Raw genomic sequence first — 17,586 nt, 5'->3', positions numbered from 1 at the left:
TACACAGCGTGTACGACGTGTAATTAACAAAAATAATAACGACTGTTTTTGAGTTTTCTTCGGGAAGAGAACTCTGCGTTGGATATCAACGACACAAAAATATGAAAACTACCTAGGTAGATACTTATTCGTACGCACTTCAATCGACAGACAAAATATTTAAATATTTACACAATTTTATAAGATCACGATGAACGTTTCACGTCGGGGCCTACCTATACCTATCATGGAGGTATATTATATAAATAATACTATTCAGTGGACATTGCAAGACTACTGTGTGTGCACGCATATACTTAAAACCGACGAGCGACCAATTTTTATTGGGAGAGACGTGGAGATCGTTAATCGATCGGTCCTGTTTTACGTGGCCACTTTATGCAATATCGAATTGGTCCGGAGACAGTGACTTCGGTACTGCGCATCGTTCGGACCTATTAATCAGTTTCAGACAAACCCATCACGTGTAAAAAGGAAATCCATCTGACCGTAAATCATTTGGCTACCACACCGCACGTCCACCGTGCATGTACGGCAGCTGCTAGGCTATATCTCTAACCTAGATCAATCCAGTTAAAAGGTACACTAAAAAAAAGTTTCCGCTTAAACGTAAACTAAAAAAAAATACCTATATTCTTAAAGATAATATAAATTGTCCGGGTCATCGTGGTTATTTTTTCAATACGAGCTAGGTACCACCGTGTGATTATATTGGAATATTCGATAAAAAAATCTGAATGTAAGCCCAATTAATAACTGACTTATTATGTATTTTTTGTATTTGGTCATCAGATACTTGATAGGGTAGGTTTTACTATATAATCACATTGAATATACAAACGAGTTCATAATATCTTACATTTTTATACGAGGAAGTCCATACACATATTTTACTTATAAATATTTATAAAAATATTAGAAAGTAGTTTTTTTATTTCTTAATATTATATATATTACATTTGACATGATTGTTATAGAAACATGTGTTTGGTTATTCATTTTTATATCGTATTGATATGGTTACCAATGTAGAACGTGATTTGTTCTTAACGTGTCCAACTGCTTTTTCTTATATAAATGTAAGGAGAAATTAATAATCATGTGTATTAATGTAATACATGTTGCCAAACGTTGTAAGTAATATATTTTACAGTTAAATAAAACAATAATAATATTTAAGTAAGTAAGTATAGGTACAAAAGGAGAACATCTTGATCGTATCATGGTACAGCTAGCCGCAAGTAGAATAGACACAAAACTCTTAAAAAAGCATATTGTAAATTCGTAATATAGGGTAATTTACAAATTACTTTTTTATTTTATACGACTGATTTACATTTTATTTATTTATTTTTATTGAATACGGGCGTAGCCCAAAGTACAGTAAATGAAAGTTAGATCTTACATACAAATAGCAAATCAGCGGAAGTGGAACGGAACCAGGTGCTTAAGTTAGAGTGAAAGCGATGAGTGAACGTTGGCAAGGCGCACCATGCGGTGAATCTGATTGTTTGAGCTGTAGTTGGTGGCATGCATAGGGATAGCAAAAGTGGCGGTAGAGCGGGTTCGACGTGGAGGGACGCGAAAGTTGATCAGGGAAAGGTGTGTAGGAGCGTCGGCAGAGCCGTCAATGAGTTTCTTGAGAAAGTTCAAGTAACTGACAACTTTTCTGTCAGCTAGCATTGAAAGACTGAGCTTGTGGAGAATTGGTGAGTAGTCATGCATCGGGTGAGAAATATTCAACGCGTTACTGGCATAAGATAAAAAGCGCCTTTGGACACGCTCAATGATAGCAGAGTCAGAGGCTTTGTGAGGATCCCAGAGAACTGAACCATATTCAAGCAGGGGTCGTACTAATGAGCAATAGAGAGCCTTCAGCGAAGAGGTAAGCTTAAAGTATGGCGATATTCGTTTTACAAATCCTAAAGTCTTAAATGCCTTACAACTTATTGACAGTATATGTTGGTGAAAATTAAAGTCGGAGGAAAATAGAACTCCCAGGTCTTTTATTTGACTGACCGATGTTAGATTGATATTGTTAATCGAGTAGGGGTGGTGCATCAAAGACCAACAAATTCATTACAACTGACCGCCCTGGCCTGAAACCGTATTGTTCATCGATAAGAGTCGGATTAACTGAAGGTAGAATGTCTTTGAGCCCGAGCTTTTCAAAAAGCTTGGCTATATGCCATAGGATAGAGATTGGTCTGTAGTTTCTGGCATGGAATTTATCACCTGACTTGAAAATGGGAGTGATGGAGCTTAGCTTCCAGATGGATGAAAATACCCCTTCATCTAAAGAGCGCCTGAAGATTAGCCACAGTGGAACACACAGAAAAGATCTAATATTAAAAAGGAAATTTCCTGGAAGTTCATCTGGCCCTGCAGAATACACGTTTTTAACTTTACTAGACCAGATTCAATATCAGAAATACTAAAGGAGCAATTATGGGGTAAATCAAAACACAGGTGGGGAAGATTAGTGTTACTGTTGATGGTGGAGGTTGAGTAAACCGAGTTAAAGTACTTAGAAAACAGGTTGGCAATGTCCTGTGGACCAGAGCAAGAAAATTCATCGAAGTGAACTACGTTGGGAATACTATTTGCTGACCTGAGGTTTCGAACAAATTTCCAAAAGGATTTGTGGTTGCTATTTAAACCAGCCTCAATTCGGGTAGTGTAGTTTTTAAAGCACTTTTTTGACTCAGACTTATATTGGGCACAGGAGGTAGGAAAACTGAGCATAATGATGTTGGTTATTAGACTGTTTGAATAGAGCATGCATTGGCTTGCCTTTTAGCTAGGAAAATTGATTTAAGTTTTGGGGTAAATCAGGCTGGGAATTTAGGTTTTACATACTTAGGAACGAAGCTTAGGATGCAGTAGTGAAGTGCATCATATAAGGCGTAAGTAGCTGAAGTAGGCGTCAAGTAAATTTATTGTTTCGGCCCAGTTAAAAGACTCTAAGTAGTTTAAAATTTGTGGGAAGTTGGCCTTATGAAAGTTATAATAGGTATGGGAAACATCAATTGTTTTTATCTTATAAGATGGCTCAATATAGAAATATTACGGAAAACAAGATTAAAAAAGATAATATAAAATATAGAAATAAAACCTCTAAATAAAAATATTGCATTTGTGAATATTATATACTATCATTTGATATTCTCCAGTTATTAATTTAATAACATTTTATTTAAATGTTTGTTTAGAACGACAAAATAACTAAACGGAAAGTGTACATTATTAATTTCTCAAACCTATAAACATACTGCAGGTGAATTTAATGATTTACGTAATAGATTCACGTTTTGTATCTATTAAATGACAATTTTAATGGTTAATATTCCGTTAAGCAATTAAATTCATGTACCTAATAATATTCGTATTTCTACTATAGCGGTGTTGTATAGATGAAACAAAAAATACACATCAATTAGAGATACCTATAATATGTGTTCTTTAATCGATTGAATATTATCATAATATAGAATATTATTAAAAACTACTTCAAAGTTATCTGAAAACAGCGTACATACGTTTGTAATTGTTTTTCAAATATTGGTGTATAAATTACATATTATATTGAATACCGATAACCCACTGTATGCATATATGACATCTACATAATATTATTATTATTATGCACGCGCATGTATTATTGTGTTAAACATTGTTGTTAACATTTTAATATTTTTTTATCATGAGTACAAAATTAAAATTCGTTTAAATTGTATGTAATAATTTAGCAAAAATATAGGTATTATTAAACAAATGAAAAAAGATATAAAGTAAAAAAAAAAACAAAATTCAATCATTGTTTTGTTCCAATAAATTCACAGTATATATATTTTTTATAACCAAATAATTTTATACAAATTAACGATCAATTTATGAAAATACGTAGATTTAATATGCGATTATTGTGAGTCATGATTGTTCTCGGTACTAATTTTTAAGACTAGCGAGTCAAATATTGTTCAATAAATAAACTCGTTTATATACGTCTGGAGTATCGTTTAGACAAATCGAAATTCTTATTTTCCAAAGTTTATCAAATACAGATAAATTAACTGAAAAAAACAATTTTTTTTTAAAATTATTTTTCCATTTGAAACAATTTTAAGTATGCACCGCGTGTTAAATACTTAAATATATGTATGCTGCTAATATAAAATAGTATTAATAAAACCCAAAATCAAGTACTTATTTAAAAATGCTATTTAAAATGTAGGTACTTAAAGTTTTTTATTGTAAAAATAAATAGTTATTACCAGAATATTATAGGTACAGTTTGTTGAAAGTTCCGATCAGTTACAACTTTTACAAATAAATGTCCAGGATTTTGAACATAGCTATTCAGTATAATACAGAGATGACAAAAATAAAATGTTTAATGATTGTAATCTGTTCCATTTTATAGTACCTAGTACCTACTATGTAGTATTGATATTCTATTATTGTACCCTGTTACCAAATCTAAGCGTTAAATTTAAACTTTTCAACGCAGTTGGTTATTTTATTATAATATGTATACGTCGATAATTCCGAATTCGAATAAACGATTATAATTTATATTCTAAAGAGCATTAGCAAACTAAAAATGGTTTAAAAACCCATTGTACTGTGAATATAATATAGGTAGATAGTTTAAACAGTTGATTTTTATCAAAACAAATAGCTGCGATTGTATACGGTCACGACCAATCATCCTTAAGAAAAATTTAGCCCAAAAAAAAAATCTTCTGTACGGTGTTACATTGCGTTATCAAATATATCTAATTGACATTAAACAAACGTATTTATCGACACTATTTTTTTTTCAACTGCTTGGTTTCATTTATTTATTATTTTTATTTATAACTAGATAATGGTTTAACGCGTTTTAGTTTTTAATAAACTAAATAAATAAATTGTGTTTGGATTACAATTTCTATATTATGAAGTATATAATGTGTACAGAGGGCACTCGAGCTTTTCTCGCCTAGGCACTGCACAGTGTGGTGAATTATGATTTATGACAATATCAAATATGAAGCGACAATATATTATTCAGAGTTCCATTTACCCGAATGTGGTCAAGGCTCATGATCAAAACTGGCAAGTTCGCCGTAATATTTATTTGACGTATTTTTTGCTTTTTTCTTGCATAGTATTGTGGAAAACGACCTCTCTAAAGTACTATCTGTGCACAATGTCCTGTAATCTATATAAAGGGAAACATGGAACTTTTTGAACATTATTCTTCTACACAAAGACGTGTTTACGTATTAAAAACACACACAAACAAACACACCAATTTAGCTTACTCAGAGTAGTCAGATTATAAAATGTATCATTCAACCACACACCACTATAAAATATATTATGTAATATTATTTAATTTCTAAAATGGGATTTAAAATAAATAATATATTATACGCTATACTATATGTTGTAACTTATAAAATATGAATAAATTATACTAAGTAAACATTAATAATTCTAACTTGTGAATTCATTAAATTATATGAAATGTAAATTCATCTTATTCAAAATATTTATTTTTCCTCAGACTTGATAAATTAACAAATTGTAACTTTGCACTTCGAATGTGATATCTTCGTTCATATGTAAAATTTGTATTTATTATTTTTAAATTAAGTTTATATTAGTTTAAATGCAATTCATTTCCATGAGCAATAAATCAACACATATTAAATAAGAAACGTATAGCCGTATAGGTACATTAAGGGGTCGTATGAAATTATATTTAAAAAAATATATAAGTATAGCTAGAATGCTAGATGGTTAAAATCAATTTTAGAAAATCTACAGTTGGAAATTGGAATTTAGTGTCATTTTAATTGGACCTATTAATTTGTGGCCCATCGCCCAAACGTTGTTAAATTAAAAATATCACATTGTATTATATTTTGTGGTGACACTGATATGACACATCATACGTTAGATTATTTTTGACCAAATTATTGTTGTTTCGTATATTATATAATAAGGATAAAAAATGTTTCTCAATATTTTTTTTTTTAAATCGCAAAAAATATCTTTATAAGTATCTACTAGAATCGAACATTGGGAATATTTTTATCAAATAATAACGCAAACGTAACCTAACGAACGTGTCAGTATCATCATTGTTATGTGTCAATATCAGATTTTATACTTTCGGTTATAAAAACCAACTGTGACGCTCGTCAGGTCACAGCAAATTGATGTGTATAATCTAATCATTTGTTTTCACACATCGATGGCACCCGCCGATTTGAAAGGGAAAAAAATAAAAACGATTAATCATTTTTCGGACCTAATCGTGCGAGAATAACTTTTTTTCACAATTTTAAGTTGGGATTTTTTTTTATCAGTATACGATTGAGTCTTGAATTCAATTATTTACACGTTTTTATAGAATGACAGGATTTTTGTGCGATCAATAGTGTTTTAGAAGTTAAAATCAACAGAGAAAGAAGTGGGTAGGCACCGCACTGTTACTGTTTTTAATTTTCAGCAAGGGCAGACATTATTTTTAAAGTAAATAATATTATTAAGCTAAACTTTTCATTGCACATATCAAATTATAATTTATAAGTTCATAGAATAACGTCTTGCGGTATTTCAGAAATATAATATAATATTTAAATTTAATATGAGTGTGATTTTTTTTTAATGTGATCGTTTGTATTTTTATATAATATATTTATTTATAAACAACAGTCTTGTAAAGTATTTGAGTAAATGTATTTAAATACTTTTTGGTTTAAGTATTTGGAAAGTATTTTAAATACTGTCTTGAACGTATTTGTATTTGAAAATCAAATACTTTTGAAAATTCAAACAAATTATTCGTTGGTCGTCACTTTTTTTTTTGAAAATTATTATACTATTTTATTTATAAATTATAAAAATATTTTTCTTTCATAATTGTTGAGAACTCCTGTCCCCTAGCTCTGTATATCCACATCATTTATATTTCATTAAGAACTGTTTAATTAGGTACCTATTATTAAAGAATTTCTATAATATAACAAGTTTTATTTATTTTAATTTTTCAGTATACAATTGAAAGTGGTACAAAAAGTTCTAATAATACCTAGGTGAATGTATCATGACAATTTTAAATTAGTAATTACAAAATTAATTTAGCAAACTAACTAGTGGAAAAGTAAAATAAAAAAAAGTATTTGAAAAGTATTTAAATACATGGCAAGTATTTATATTTTGTTCTTAAATACTTTTTCTTAAAAGTACTTGAAATGTATTTTAAATACTTTCTGAATGGATGTATTTGTATCTGTATTCAAATACAATTTTAAAAGTATCTTTTACAAGACTGATAAACAGTGTATAGAATATTAGATACACAGAGTTCGATCTGAATGAGTGTTCCTTAAATATGTTCAATTCTATTTTAGGTGGATAAAGATCGTATCCCTTTAAAAATGTTTTAATTATTATTCTCATAACCACAGATAACAATTATATTTTTTGAATGTATTTAATATAATACACAAGCCATATGAATAAATTATAATATTTCATTACGTACCAAAAATATATGATATATAATACCTACTATGCGCTTGAGCAGACGGTTAGAAATTTGAAACAAAGACAATGGAATATTGAAGTACCATATTCGCTTTCTAAATCACACGGTTTTGCGTATACTAATATACAGAGCCAGAGACCACATTATTAGAAAAACGAAATGTGAATGATTAAATTACAATAGGTACTTAGTTAATTTTACTAGAGCAAACTTTTATAACCACGTGGTTTATACTACAAAAAATGCAATTTTTTTACAAGAATAATTGGATAACATTTCTAAAACACCTTATTAAATCGAATGGAATTAATTGAGATAATGAATTACATCAACTTTAATTGTGTAATGATGATTTCTAATGCATGTGCATTTAAAAAACGCACGTATTTTAAGTAGGTATATAATATATATATATTGGTTAGGTGATTTACCAAGCATAACGCTCCCTCATTTTTCCTTCAATAATGATTTTATTGGAATTATTAAGTACATTTGACACCAGGTTTTTAAATTCTTGAGACTTTTTGTACTCCTTAAGGAATGTTTTGTGGGCTGTGGCAATCCAAATTTTAGTTTCTCAAATGAGGTTTCAAACAAAACCCCGCTTTTTTAAGGTAATATATCTAATGGATAATTTTTCTGAATATTTTAATTAATTGAATTCAAAATTCAAACGAGTAATTTTTCATTTGTATTAAAGATAATAGTCTTTAAAAATAGTTTTACAAAAATATAAAATATAAGTAATGTCGGATCTAGTATTTATTATTCTTGGACCATTTTTACAAATTAAAAATGTTGATAGATTAGTTGCAACACTTATCAAATCGTAATAGCTCACGAATCTTCTAAATTCGTTATCATGGATCTATTGTTCTTAAGAACAAATTACTAATTAGTACACACAATTTATAATAAGACGAAAACTACTCTTTGAAAGTTTAAAACGTCTTTGAAACGTCAACATTTTGAGAAAAATTATCCACTAAATAATTTATTGTATAAAAGGGGCGGTTTTATTTAAAAAAACAGAAGTATGTATCTCCATAGGACACTCCTTCAGTAGCATATGTACAACTATACAAGATATGTCAAGAATGTGAAGGCATATTTAAAATACCGAAATCAGATTTTAAATAACTGAACTATTGAAGAAGAAAAATGGGGTGAGCATGCTTGTTGAATCGCCCTGCAGTATGTACCTCTGTACCTGACCTACTCTTGGCATGCACAATATTTATTTTTACAATCATAAAAAGTAACTGTAGGTACCTACTATATATGAAGAATCCCAAATTGTATTTTTATCGTACCTACAAATTGATTAAACAACAACCAAAATTGAAATGTTCAAGCCCCGCGGAGTAAGGAAACGAAAAAGATTTGTGTTAGTATTATTTGACAGATCAAAGTTTTAGATTTAAAAATGTTGTGTCTGATTGCGATCTCCCGTAATATAAATCGCCTCTATGAATAACATTTGCCATATAACATTGTAACCATATTATGAATAATTATAAACGACACTGCAACTCATCACTATGACAGCATATGGTTAATATATTTTCAAACATTTTTAAACGAAACGATAGGTTGGAGGTTGTTACCACAGAATAGATAAATGTTGTTACTATAATATGCGACTGGCAGTTTTTACAAATATCCAGCCTTAAATGTAATACATTATATTGTACATTATACTATTATAATGCTCATCGCGTGGTAATGCTGTAATTTAAATGGATACCGGAATTCCACGTTTGTCAATTAGTTTTAATTTTTAATAAAAGACACGAATTACTATTATTATTATTATTATTATAATTCTTCCGCCGCGGACTTAATGTTTTGGTATTCATTTTACATGCATAATAATTATTAAATATATACGTATCGCAACTAGGTGTTGAACATGCTGTTTTAATTACACAGTTTACTACATTGTTATATTATAAATTATCATTTATATTGTAATATTTTCATACCGTATTTAACCTTTATGGTGTTAATTTTGACACTAAAAAAAACCCTAATATTTTATCATAACTTTACGCACCTATTCATTATTTTTCATAAAAGCCATTTCGGACTCAACAAAATTATATCCCGTGTAATATATTATATCCAAATAAACGTGTCCACCTTAATAATATCATAAAATTTCTGATTTTAAGTACCTAACCCGAAAGACATTAGTCACGTTTTATTACAGGTACGCTGCACCATGTAAACACTAAATCGTGCAGGAAAGTGAATACGAAGTCTAAGATGATATTATAACAACGTGGATCATAATCAAGTCTAGTGAATATAACATAACTTCAGTACAAAGTATGTAATTATAATATACCGGCGCGGGTACTAACAAACATAATAACAATTTAAATGTCTATGGATCGTTTGAAACGGTGTCAAGAGAGTACCTACGCTCCATCCCGATGGTTTCGTTTTTGAAAAGCTTCGCGTAGGTATAATTATTATTAAAATCCAGAGAACGCAATAATTGTTGTTTTAACAGAGTACCTATGTACCTATATATATAAACTAGGAACAACTATTATTATACTATTATGATATAGGCTGTACATAAAGCGCATTTGATATCAACACTTTACGAATAAAAATCGCTTTAACGAATAGTCGCGGGACAACCGTTTATATAATTCTGTTCCTGTGGCCCGTTCACCTGTGTATACGTATATTACTATACTTCGCGACATTAATAATTGTCATACACATAGATGAGTGTTAGGTACAATTGAAACGTTCTCATCAAACAGCCTCCACCACCGCCGCCGCCAACGTCGTCGTCGTCGTCGTCGCGGTCAATAATAATTATGTGCAGTAGTTGAATATAGTTTATTCAGGTAAGTATTATGTACTTGTCTACACGTATTACGCGTATGCGAACAATTATAATATAATTATTAATTATTCCAGACACTATCCCGAGAAACTATATCGATTCGGTTTTCGAACTGTATTCTCGCGCGAACCTACCACAAATACCTGGCAATTTATTTTATTTATTGAAATATCCAAGGAGACTGATGAGCACTGCATATTAAAACGCATAATGTACCAAACAAATAACACGTGGGTAGTATAAATTATTTTTTGTTCAATATTTTATTTAATGATTGTTTTAACTCAAAACTATATTACCGTAGAAAAAATTAAAACAACCGAGTTAAAGGTTCATTACCCTAATGTACAATTCTATTGACATAGCTATGAAGAACAAAATTAAGTTTACTGGGTGCGATATGAAATACCTAAATTATTACGCCTAGGATTGACCTAAAGCTTTTATCACTAAAGAAATGCAGGGCTTTCATACAGATTATTTTAATGGTTTAACTAAAAAAATAAGTATCAAGGTTATCTCTACTTTTGCTCAAAGGAGATTTTTACACAGTAAATCGATATCAACAACGGCCAACGGGTATAGTCCGCACATGTTTAATTTACAGGCTACAGTTCTAAATTTTAATAATATATAATATGTACTTAACGCCAGTGATGTATATAGGAATTAATTTCGGGAGGGGGGGGGGGGGGGTTATAAAAAAATGTATTTAATTATTATAATAAATTAATTTTATTAATAATAAATCATAAAAACTAGAATATTATATAAATTAAATCAAAGCAAACAATTTTCATTTTTGTTTTATCCCGTGTTGCGCTGTTGGGGTTTAGTTAATACATTGATTACATAAATTTGTATGAGTGCCGTACCAACAAAAAATACCAACTAAATACGCCACTGAGTCTTAACCTCCTTTGAATTTATCAATTCTGTCAACCTACCTGATTTTCGGTGGCACCAAAATATCAAATCCGAAGAACCAAATTTTAATTTAGAACGTACTAAAGCAAAAATAAAGAACCCTAAGACTACGCACATTAGCTCATATCAGCGCAGTTCATTTTATATAACCAAAAGCTTCTTCACAAACAGTGAATTCTATATTATATTATGGCTTTTAAAGGACATGTCATGAGAAAAAACTGTATAGTCGAATAGATACTAAGAATACTAGACCTAATTACACTATATACTAATTGAATCGAGTACAGTTTATAACTGCGACATATACAATTGTAGGTAAACGCTTGATGTGAAAACGTACGCAGTTATGTTGGAAATAAATTGTTATCTACTTGTGTCTGTATACCTAATAATGTGTAACCAATTATCTGCAGTGTGGACTATGATGAAAATCTGTCAAACTGTCCGAGTGTCATTGCACATTGTTGGGTACATATAGGTAAGGTCTTCACCGAGTCGGTAGACGTATTATTATGAGTAAAACCAACGCAGCCACGTCAGACGTTATGGATTTCTCAGAGTAGGTTTACAGGAGCAGAAACCAGCGCGATTCGACGTGCAGTGCGAAAGGGTGCAGAGGAGTAATGATGGAGTGGAGTTATTGATTTTTCAGTCGGATTTCGTCAGTCTTGTCCATTCAGACATAAACGTATATAATATATTGTACAATAATAATATAATGCTATTACGTCGGATGCGTTTTTAACACTATATACACTACTTATCTACCAAACAATACACCAACAATGTGAAATTAAATTATGTAGTTATATGTCGTGTGTGTATGCGTCGTATCACGATAACCGACCAAGGAGACGGTATATCGGTAGGCATATATTATAATAATATTATGATTATCGGCAAACGTCCGGCGACGGATTACCTGGGCGAAAACGTGTCCAACTTACTTGGTGCGTGTCGGTTGCTGGCGATCGAATTCATGATGTCGAATCGGACGGCGAGGCTGAGGTCCGGTTTCTCGGCATTGGCTTTGGCCCGGCGGCCAATCGACCGGCCGGACAGTACATCGTGCACCGCACTCCTGAGTTGCCTGCGCCAGAAAAATACACATGAAAGAACAATATACAACATAGTCAATGCACTGTTTTATTGTTCGCGCATACTAATAATAATGATAATAATAACGCAATGCCTAAGAGAGGGAGTGAAATAAAAATATATATATAGGAAGACGCAAATATCACAATAATATAATAAACCTATACGGTAAAAACGGTTTTTTTATTCCATCTCCGAGCGTTAATAAAGCGAGAGGGGAATGAAAGAGCATAAATATTATTATACATTATACAGTATATATGCACTGCGTAATTGGTACTCATTTTAAATTGTTTCAAACGAATATAATAAACATTTATTTAAAATCTTCGTTCCGTATTTCGATTATTTGATTGAACATCAGTTATCAGTTACTACTACAAATTCATGTGCTTATTTATTACAATATTATAAATTATTATAATTTGATGCATTTCCCATAGATAAATTTCTTATTTCCATAAATATTTAAATACGTATCGGCAAGCAAATAAGTGTATACTGCACTTTTTAGGAGATTCCCGAATAGTTTTAATCTCCTAACCAAATTAGAATTTCAAAGCTCATATAGCAAGTAGAGCAGAAACTCAGAAAGCAGAAAAAAGGGCAAGAGGGTGAGTTTCTCGCTTATATCGTCGCGTAAACATGCCACTGCTGACGTATACAAGAAAATCTAGCGACATCGCCAAGGGGCTATTAAAATAATAATAATAATTATTATTATTATTATTAATATGACTACAAAAACATGTAAGTTAATGCGTTCGCGCCGTGCAGTATATATAATATATATATAATAAAGGTACACATATTATTATATCACACACACACACACACACACACACACACACACACACACACATACACTAACACACATGATTACGCGATTATATTATATATTGTATTGCTACAGCGCTGTCACCCGAGGGTGTTGTTTTGCGTTAACGGTGGCTAACGACTCCGACGCGCTTGTAATTGTAAAAATATCAGCGCGAAGCGGAAAAGAAAAAAAAGGTTAGGAAACGTCGAAAAGTTTACTGATTACAACGGGTGTTACGGTTATGACCGACAACGCGGAAAGTTGCGCAAGAGCTTGTAATAAAAAGAAAATTCTGGTAAATATGACGCGATGAAGATGTACTAATACTGCAGGTATTATTTTTGTGGATCGTTTATACTCAGTAATATTGTTATGTTATTGTTTTATTTATGTTGAGATCGGACAATATAATGGTATGACGTGCGGAACAATTATGTACTTATTATATGTATATGTAGTTGTATAAATACAATACGACGGTTGTTAGCCAGTAATTAGAACTTTCCAGAAACGCCAAGCCCGCGGGTAATCGAATATTGGTTTTGTTAAAATTAAATTTAAATACAATACGGTATTATATGGCGTAAACCATAAGCGGTAAACTATTTAAAATTTAAGTACCACGCCGTTTCATTAAATGATGTAAATTGTATAATACATAGTTGTGTATTTAAGTTATTTTTTTATTTTCACGAGAAACTTCCGTTCTTTGAATTCAAACGTTTGGGAACAAAGTTTTCTTTTCCTGCGAAGCGATTTGGTGAAACGCGGTGAATTTCTACGAAAAACCAATCTTTCAATAATATTTTACCTTTTTTTTCTTTTATCGTATACGGTATACTGAAGATAATTAATAACAGTTATTGTATTACGACTCAACAGACATTTTACAGCTCAATCGTATTATCAAGAAAGACGACTATTAGTCTGTTCTTCTTCCGGCATGTAAATTAAGACAACAATATTATATATTATACATTAACATTATATACATAGACATTGGGATGAATTTTAAAAAAAAATACAATAAATACCTCAAAAAAATACTTTTATGCACTAAAATAATGCGCTATCTACCTTATTTAAAATCCATTTATTTTATTTGAAATATTATTAATTTTCCAATAAAATTAAAAATAAAGTGTTGCGGGACTGCACAGTTTCAAGTTTTCTACGTAGACCTTTAACCCGTAAAAAAATTATTCTCATTTAATATGCCATCGCCGCTCGATTTTTACGTCGCGTCGTACGGATCCGTTCAAAAAATTACGATTATCTAATATATAAATTTGTCGTATCAGTGATTGAACTCCTCCAAAACGGCTCGACCGATTTTGATCAAATTTTATGTGCATATTTGGTAGGTCTGAAAATACCTTTTAGGCTAATTTAAAAAGGGAATTGATCACCCCCGAGAGGTGCTCAAACGGGAATTTTGAGATTTACGATAGAAATTTTTGTTTATTAATAGTTGCTATGAACACAAACAAATAGAAAATATTCAAATTAAAAAAAAATAATAATAAATAAATATTATTCTCAAATCTTATAATTTCTATTTGTTTGTGTCTTAAAAAATGCCAGCAAGACGCCACAGTACCAATTTTTGTCGTAGAACAAATAATGTAGACGAGTACATCTACGTGTGTGACGTATTCCATTAAGTCTGGTAAATATTTATTACGATTTTCTCTATCATACTTGATAATAATTGTATAATAATAAATAAAAAAGATTTGTAATATGTACATTATTATTATATAACAAAATATATATACTTATACATTAGACACTTAATATACAAATGTTTATAATAATAATTGTTATTATTATATATATACATATGCTATTGTAATTTATAATAAACATAAATAATAATTGGAACATTATTTAGTTGTGGTCAAGCCGTTTCGGAGGAGTTCAATAACAAACAATGTGACACGACATTTTTATATATTAGATATATATATCTACTTGATATGCTGTCGTACATTGTCCTCGATCCGACATAGTCGGATTGCCTACCAGGGTGGCTAAATTGTACTTAATGCTGCGAGTTACATCCAAAAGGATTTGAACAATCACAATTTTTTAAAGGGTTGTAATTTTTTAAGGGTAACGAAGTGCACGGAGTCAGCTAGTAAAATAACAAAACTTGATTACTTAGGTAAAACCTTTGTTAGACATTTAGAAATTGTTAATTATTTAAATAAAAACCTTGAAATAATATTTTTATAAAAATCAGCTTAAAAATTAAAATTTTCAAACAATGCTAAATGCTGCAAAAATTAAAACTTCCTATTCCAATTCAAAAATACATGAAACGTAGACATACAGTAGAAGTCCCTTATTAGGAACTCTTATGGAACAAGGCGAAATGTATATCAATTAATCGATTGTTTCTAATAGGCGATTGGTTACTATGCTTCTAGGGCCTGCAGTTCGTCCCTATTAGACATATTATTGTTTCAATAAAGCGTTTGTATCAATTGCCTAACGGTGTTTCAAATAATCAACTTCTACTGTATATTATGATGTAAAACGACCATCGCTTAACTTTGAAATACAATACAAAGTGCATCGAAATCCCAACCCTATTGATCAGAGTGGTATGCGATTTGGGTATCTATACAATGTAACTATATAATTAAAGGTAGGTACCTCCTACTAAAATGTATTTTTATCTGACGTACGTGGCGTTTCGAAAATATTTCATCGTAGAACGCACGCCATTAAAATTAAATACCACCAGTATATATTTATAGGTACTATATATACGCGTGAAAAGGGTTACCCGAAAATCAGCTTCAGTGTTTTTATACTGAAGGAATTCCAACCCAAAAATATTATATTGTGTGTAGGTAGGTACTGCAGATTTAACGTAACAGAATAATAAATAAAATATCATTGTCGACCCAGTACTACAAAATATAATATGGAATATTCATATTAGTTTATCTTTAAAAATAATCCGCACTGCGGCAAACGGCTGCGTATGGTGTGACGTATTAAATTTGAAATAATTGTCTCTCGAATATCGAACATAATAATATACCATTATGATTGGTATATACACCTATTGGCTATTGCTATATATTATATACACGCCCGCCGCGTGTATCGTGGTATATATGGGTATAATATTCTTGACGTTTATATTTTTTGCCACCATATACCTAGCAAGGTACGAATAATTATTATTCAACAGCTAAATAATTATGATCAAAATAAATTGGATTTAATAGGTGGCGGGAGGAAAAAAAATCATAAATTTATTGTTAAGCGTATTAGTGCGTTTCACGCGATGTAATCGAAATATGTAATCGAAATATGCAAACTAATGTTGTTGTTAAACCTCAATCATGTACGCATATATGCACCTATATAATATGAGTATCAAACTTGGGCGCGTTGTATAGTCGTCTCGTTGACACCCCCGACAACCGCGTCATCATGATTGTCGCTCCGGCTCATATATGCATAACATGAATAATAATAATAAATGTTTCACGGTATACAAACAGGTATGGTATGCATATTATGTATGGAAACAAATTTATTATTACGATCGTAAACAATGAATATTTTTGTTTGGTCCGGACTCCGGTGGAACGAGGTTAAATTATCATAGACAAATTTGATTTCATTATTGATGTATGCCGTGTATCATGTGAATATAATATTATATTAACTCTGATCGATCATTAGACTTTTATTTGACACAGCGAACGACCGAATCGCAAGAGTCGAAAAAAAAATACAATTTCTAAGCCATCCCACCAATAGGTATGCGGTACATTAGTTTCTTGATATATTGTATTTAGTTAACTCGCTGTATAATGTGTTTCGTAGTTCAGAATATAGTTTCTTGTTATATATTTTATTGTATGGAAATGCTGAAAAATCAAATAACGAAATATTTTATCTGCTGTGGTGTAAGAAATCTTAAATTTTTCCGATTTCCACAATAAAAGAAAATTCGAAACGAAGGATTTATGATTTTTGGCGCGAGGGCGAATATAGTACCTACCCATTACGTTTAGAGTTCATTTTTTATTTATCTATCGAGTCGATGAACATTATTTTGGCTAGTGGTGCCCAACTTATTTCTAATGGTTTCTCTTATCGATTATAAATTTCATACAGATGGTGCCATGGTGGCACTTTTGAGTTTAGCGTAGCGATATATATTATAGTCACAATTATAAATTTCCAGTATTTAGAAAATAACGAAAATCCGTACTACTAAAAGTAAATAAATTTATGGGAGATTCGTTTTGAAAAAAAACGAACAAATGTTATTTTTATCTCTATCCAATATCGTAA

At 30.7% G+C, this 17,586-nt stretch overlaps 1 protein-coding gene across 4 annotated transcripts in view; it reads right to left on the bottom strand.

Moving 5' to 3' along the window:
• The window catches only part of LOC132952740 (glutamate receptor ionotropic, NMDA 3A-like), a 169,065-nt gene that overhangs the window by 43,277 nt on the left and 108,202 nt on the right, over positions 1-17,586 (bottom strand). For all 4 annotated transcript variants that reach the window (XM_061025147.1, XM_061025146.1, XM_061025149.1 and 1 more), the window contains one exon: positions 12,290-12,432. In XM_061025147.1, coding sequence (XP_060881130.1) covers positions 12,290-12,432 — 143 coding nt within the window. The remainder of the gene's footprint in view (positions 1-12,289; positions 12,433-17,586) is intronic.

This window comes from Metopolophium dirhodum, chromosome 9 (assembly GCF_019925205.1).
Source record: "Metopolophium dirhodum isolate CAU chromosome 9, ASM1992520v1, whole genome shotgun sequence".
Lineage (NCBI taxonomy): Eukaryota > Metazoa > Arthropoda > Insecta > Hemiptera > Aphididae > Metopolophium > Metopolophium dirhodum.
This window is presented reverse-complemented; position numbering and strand designations above follow the sequence as displayed.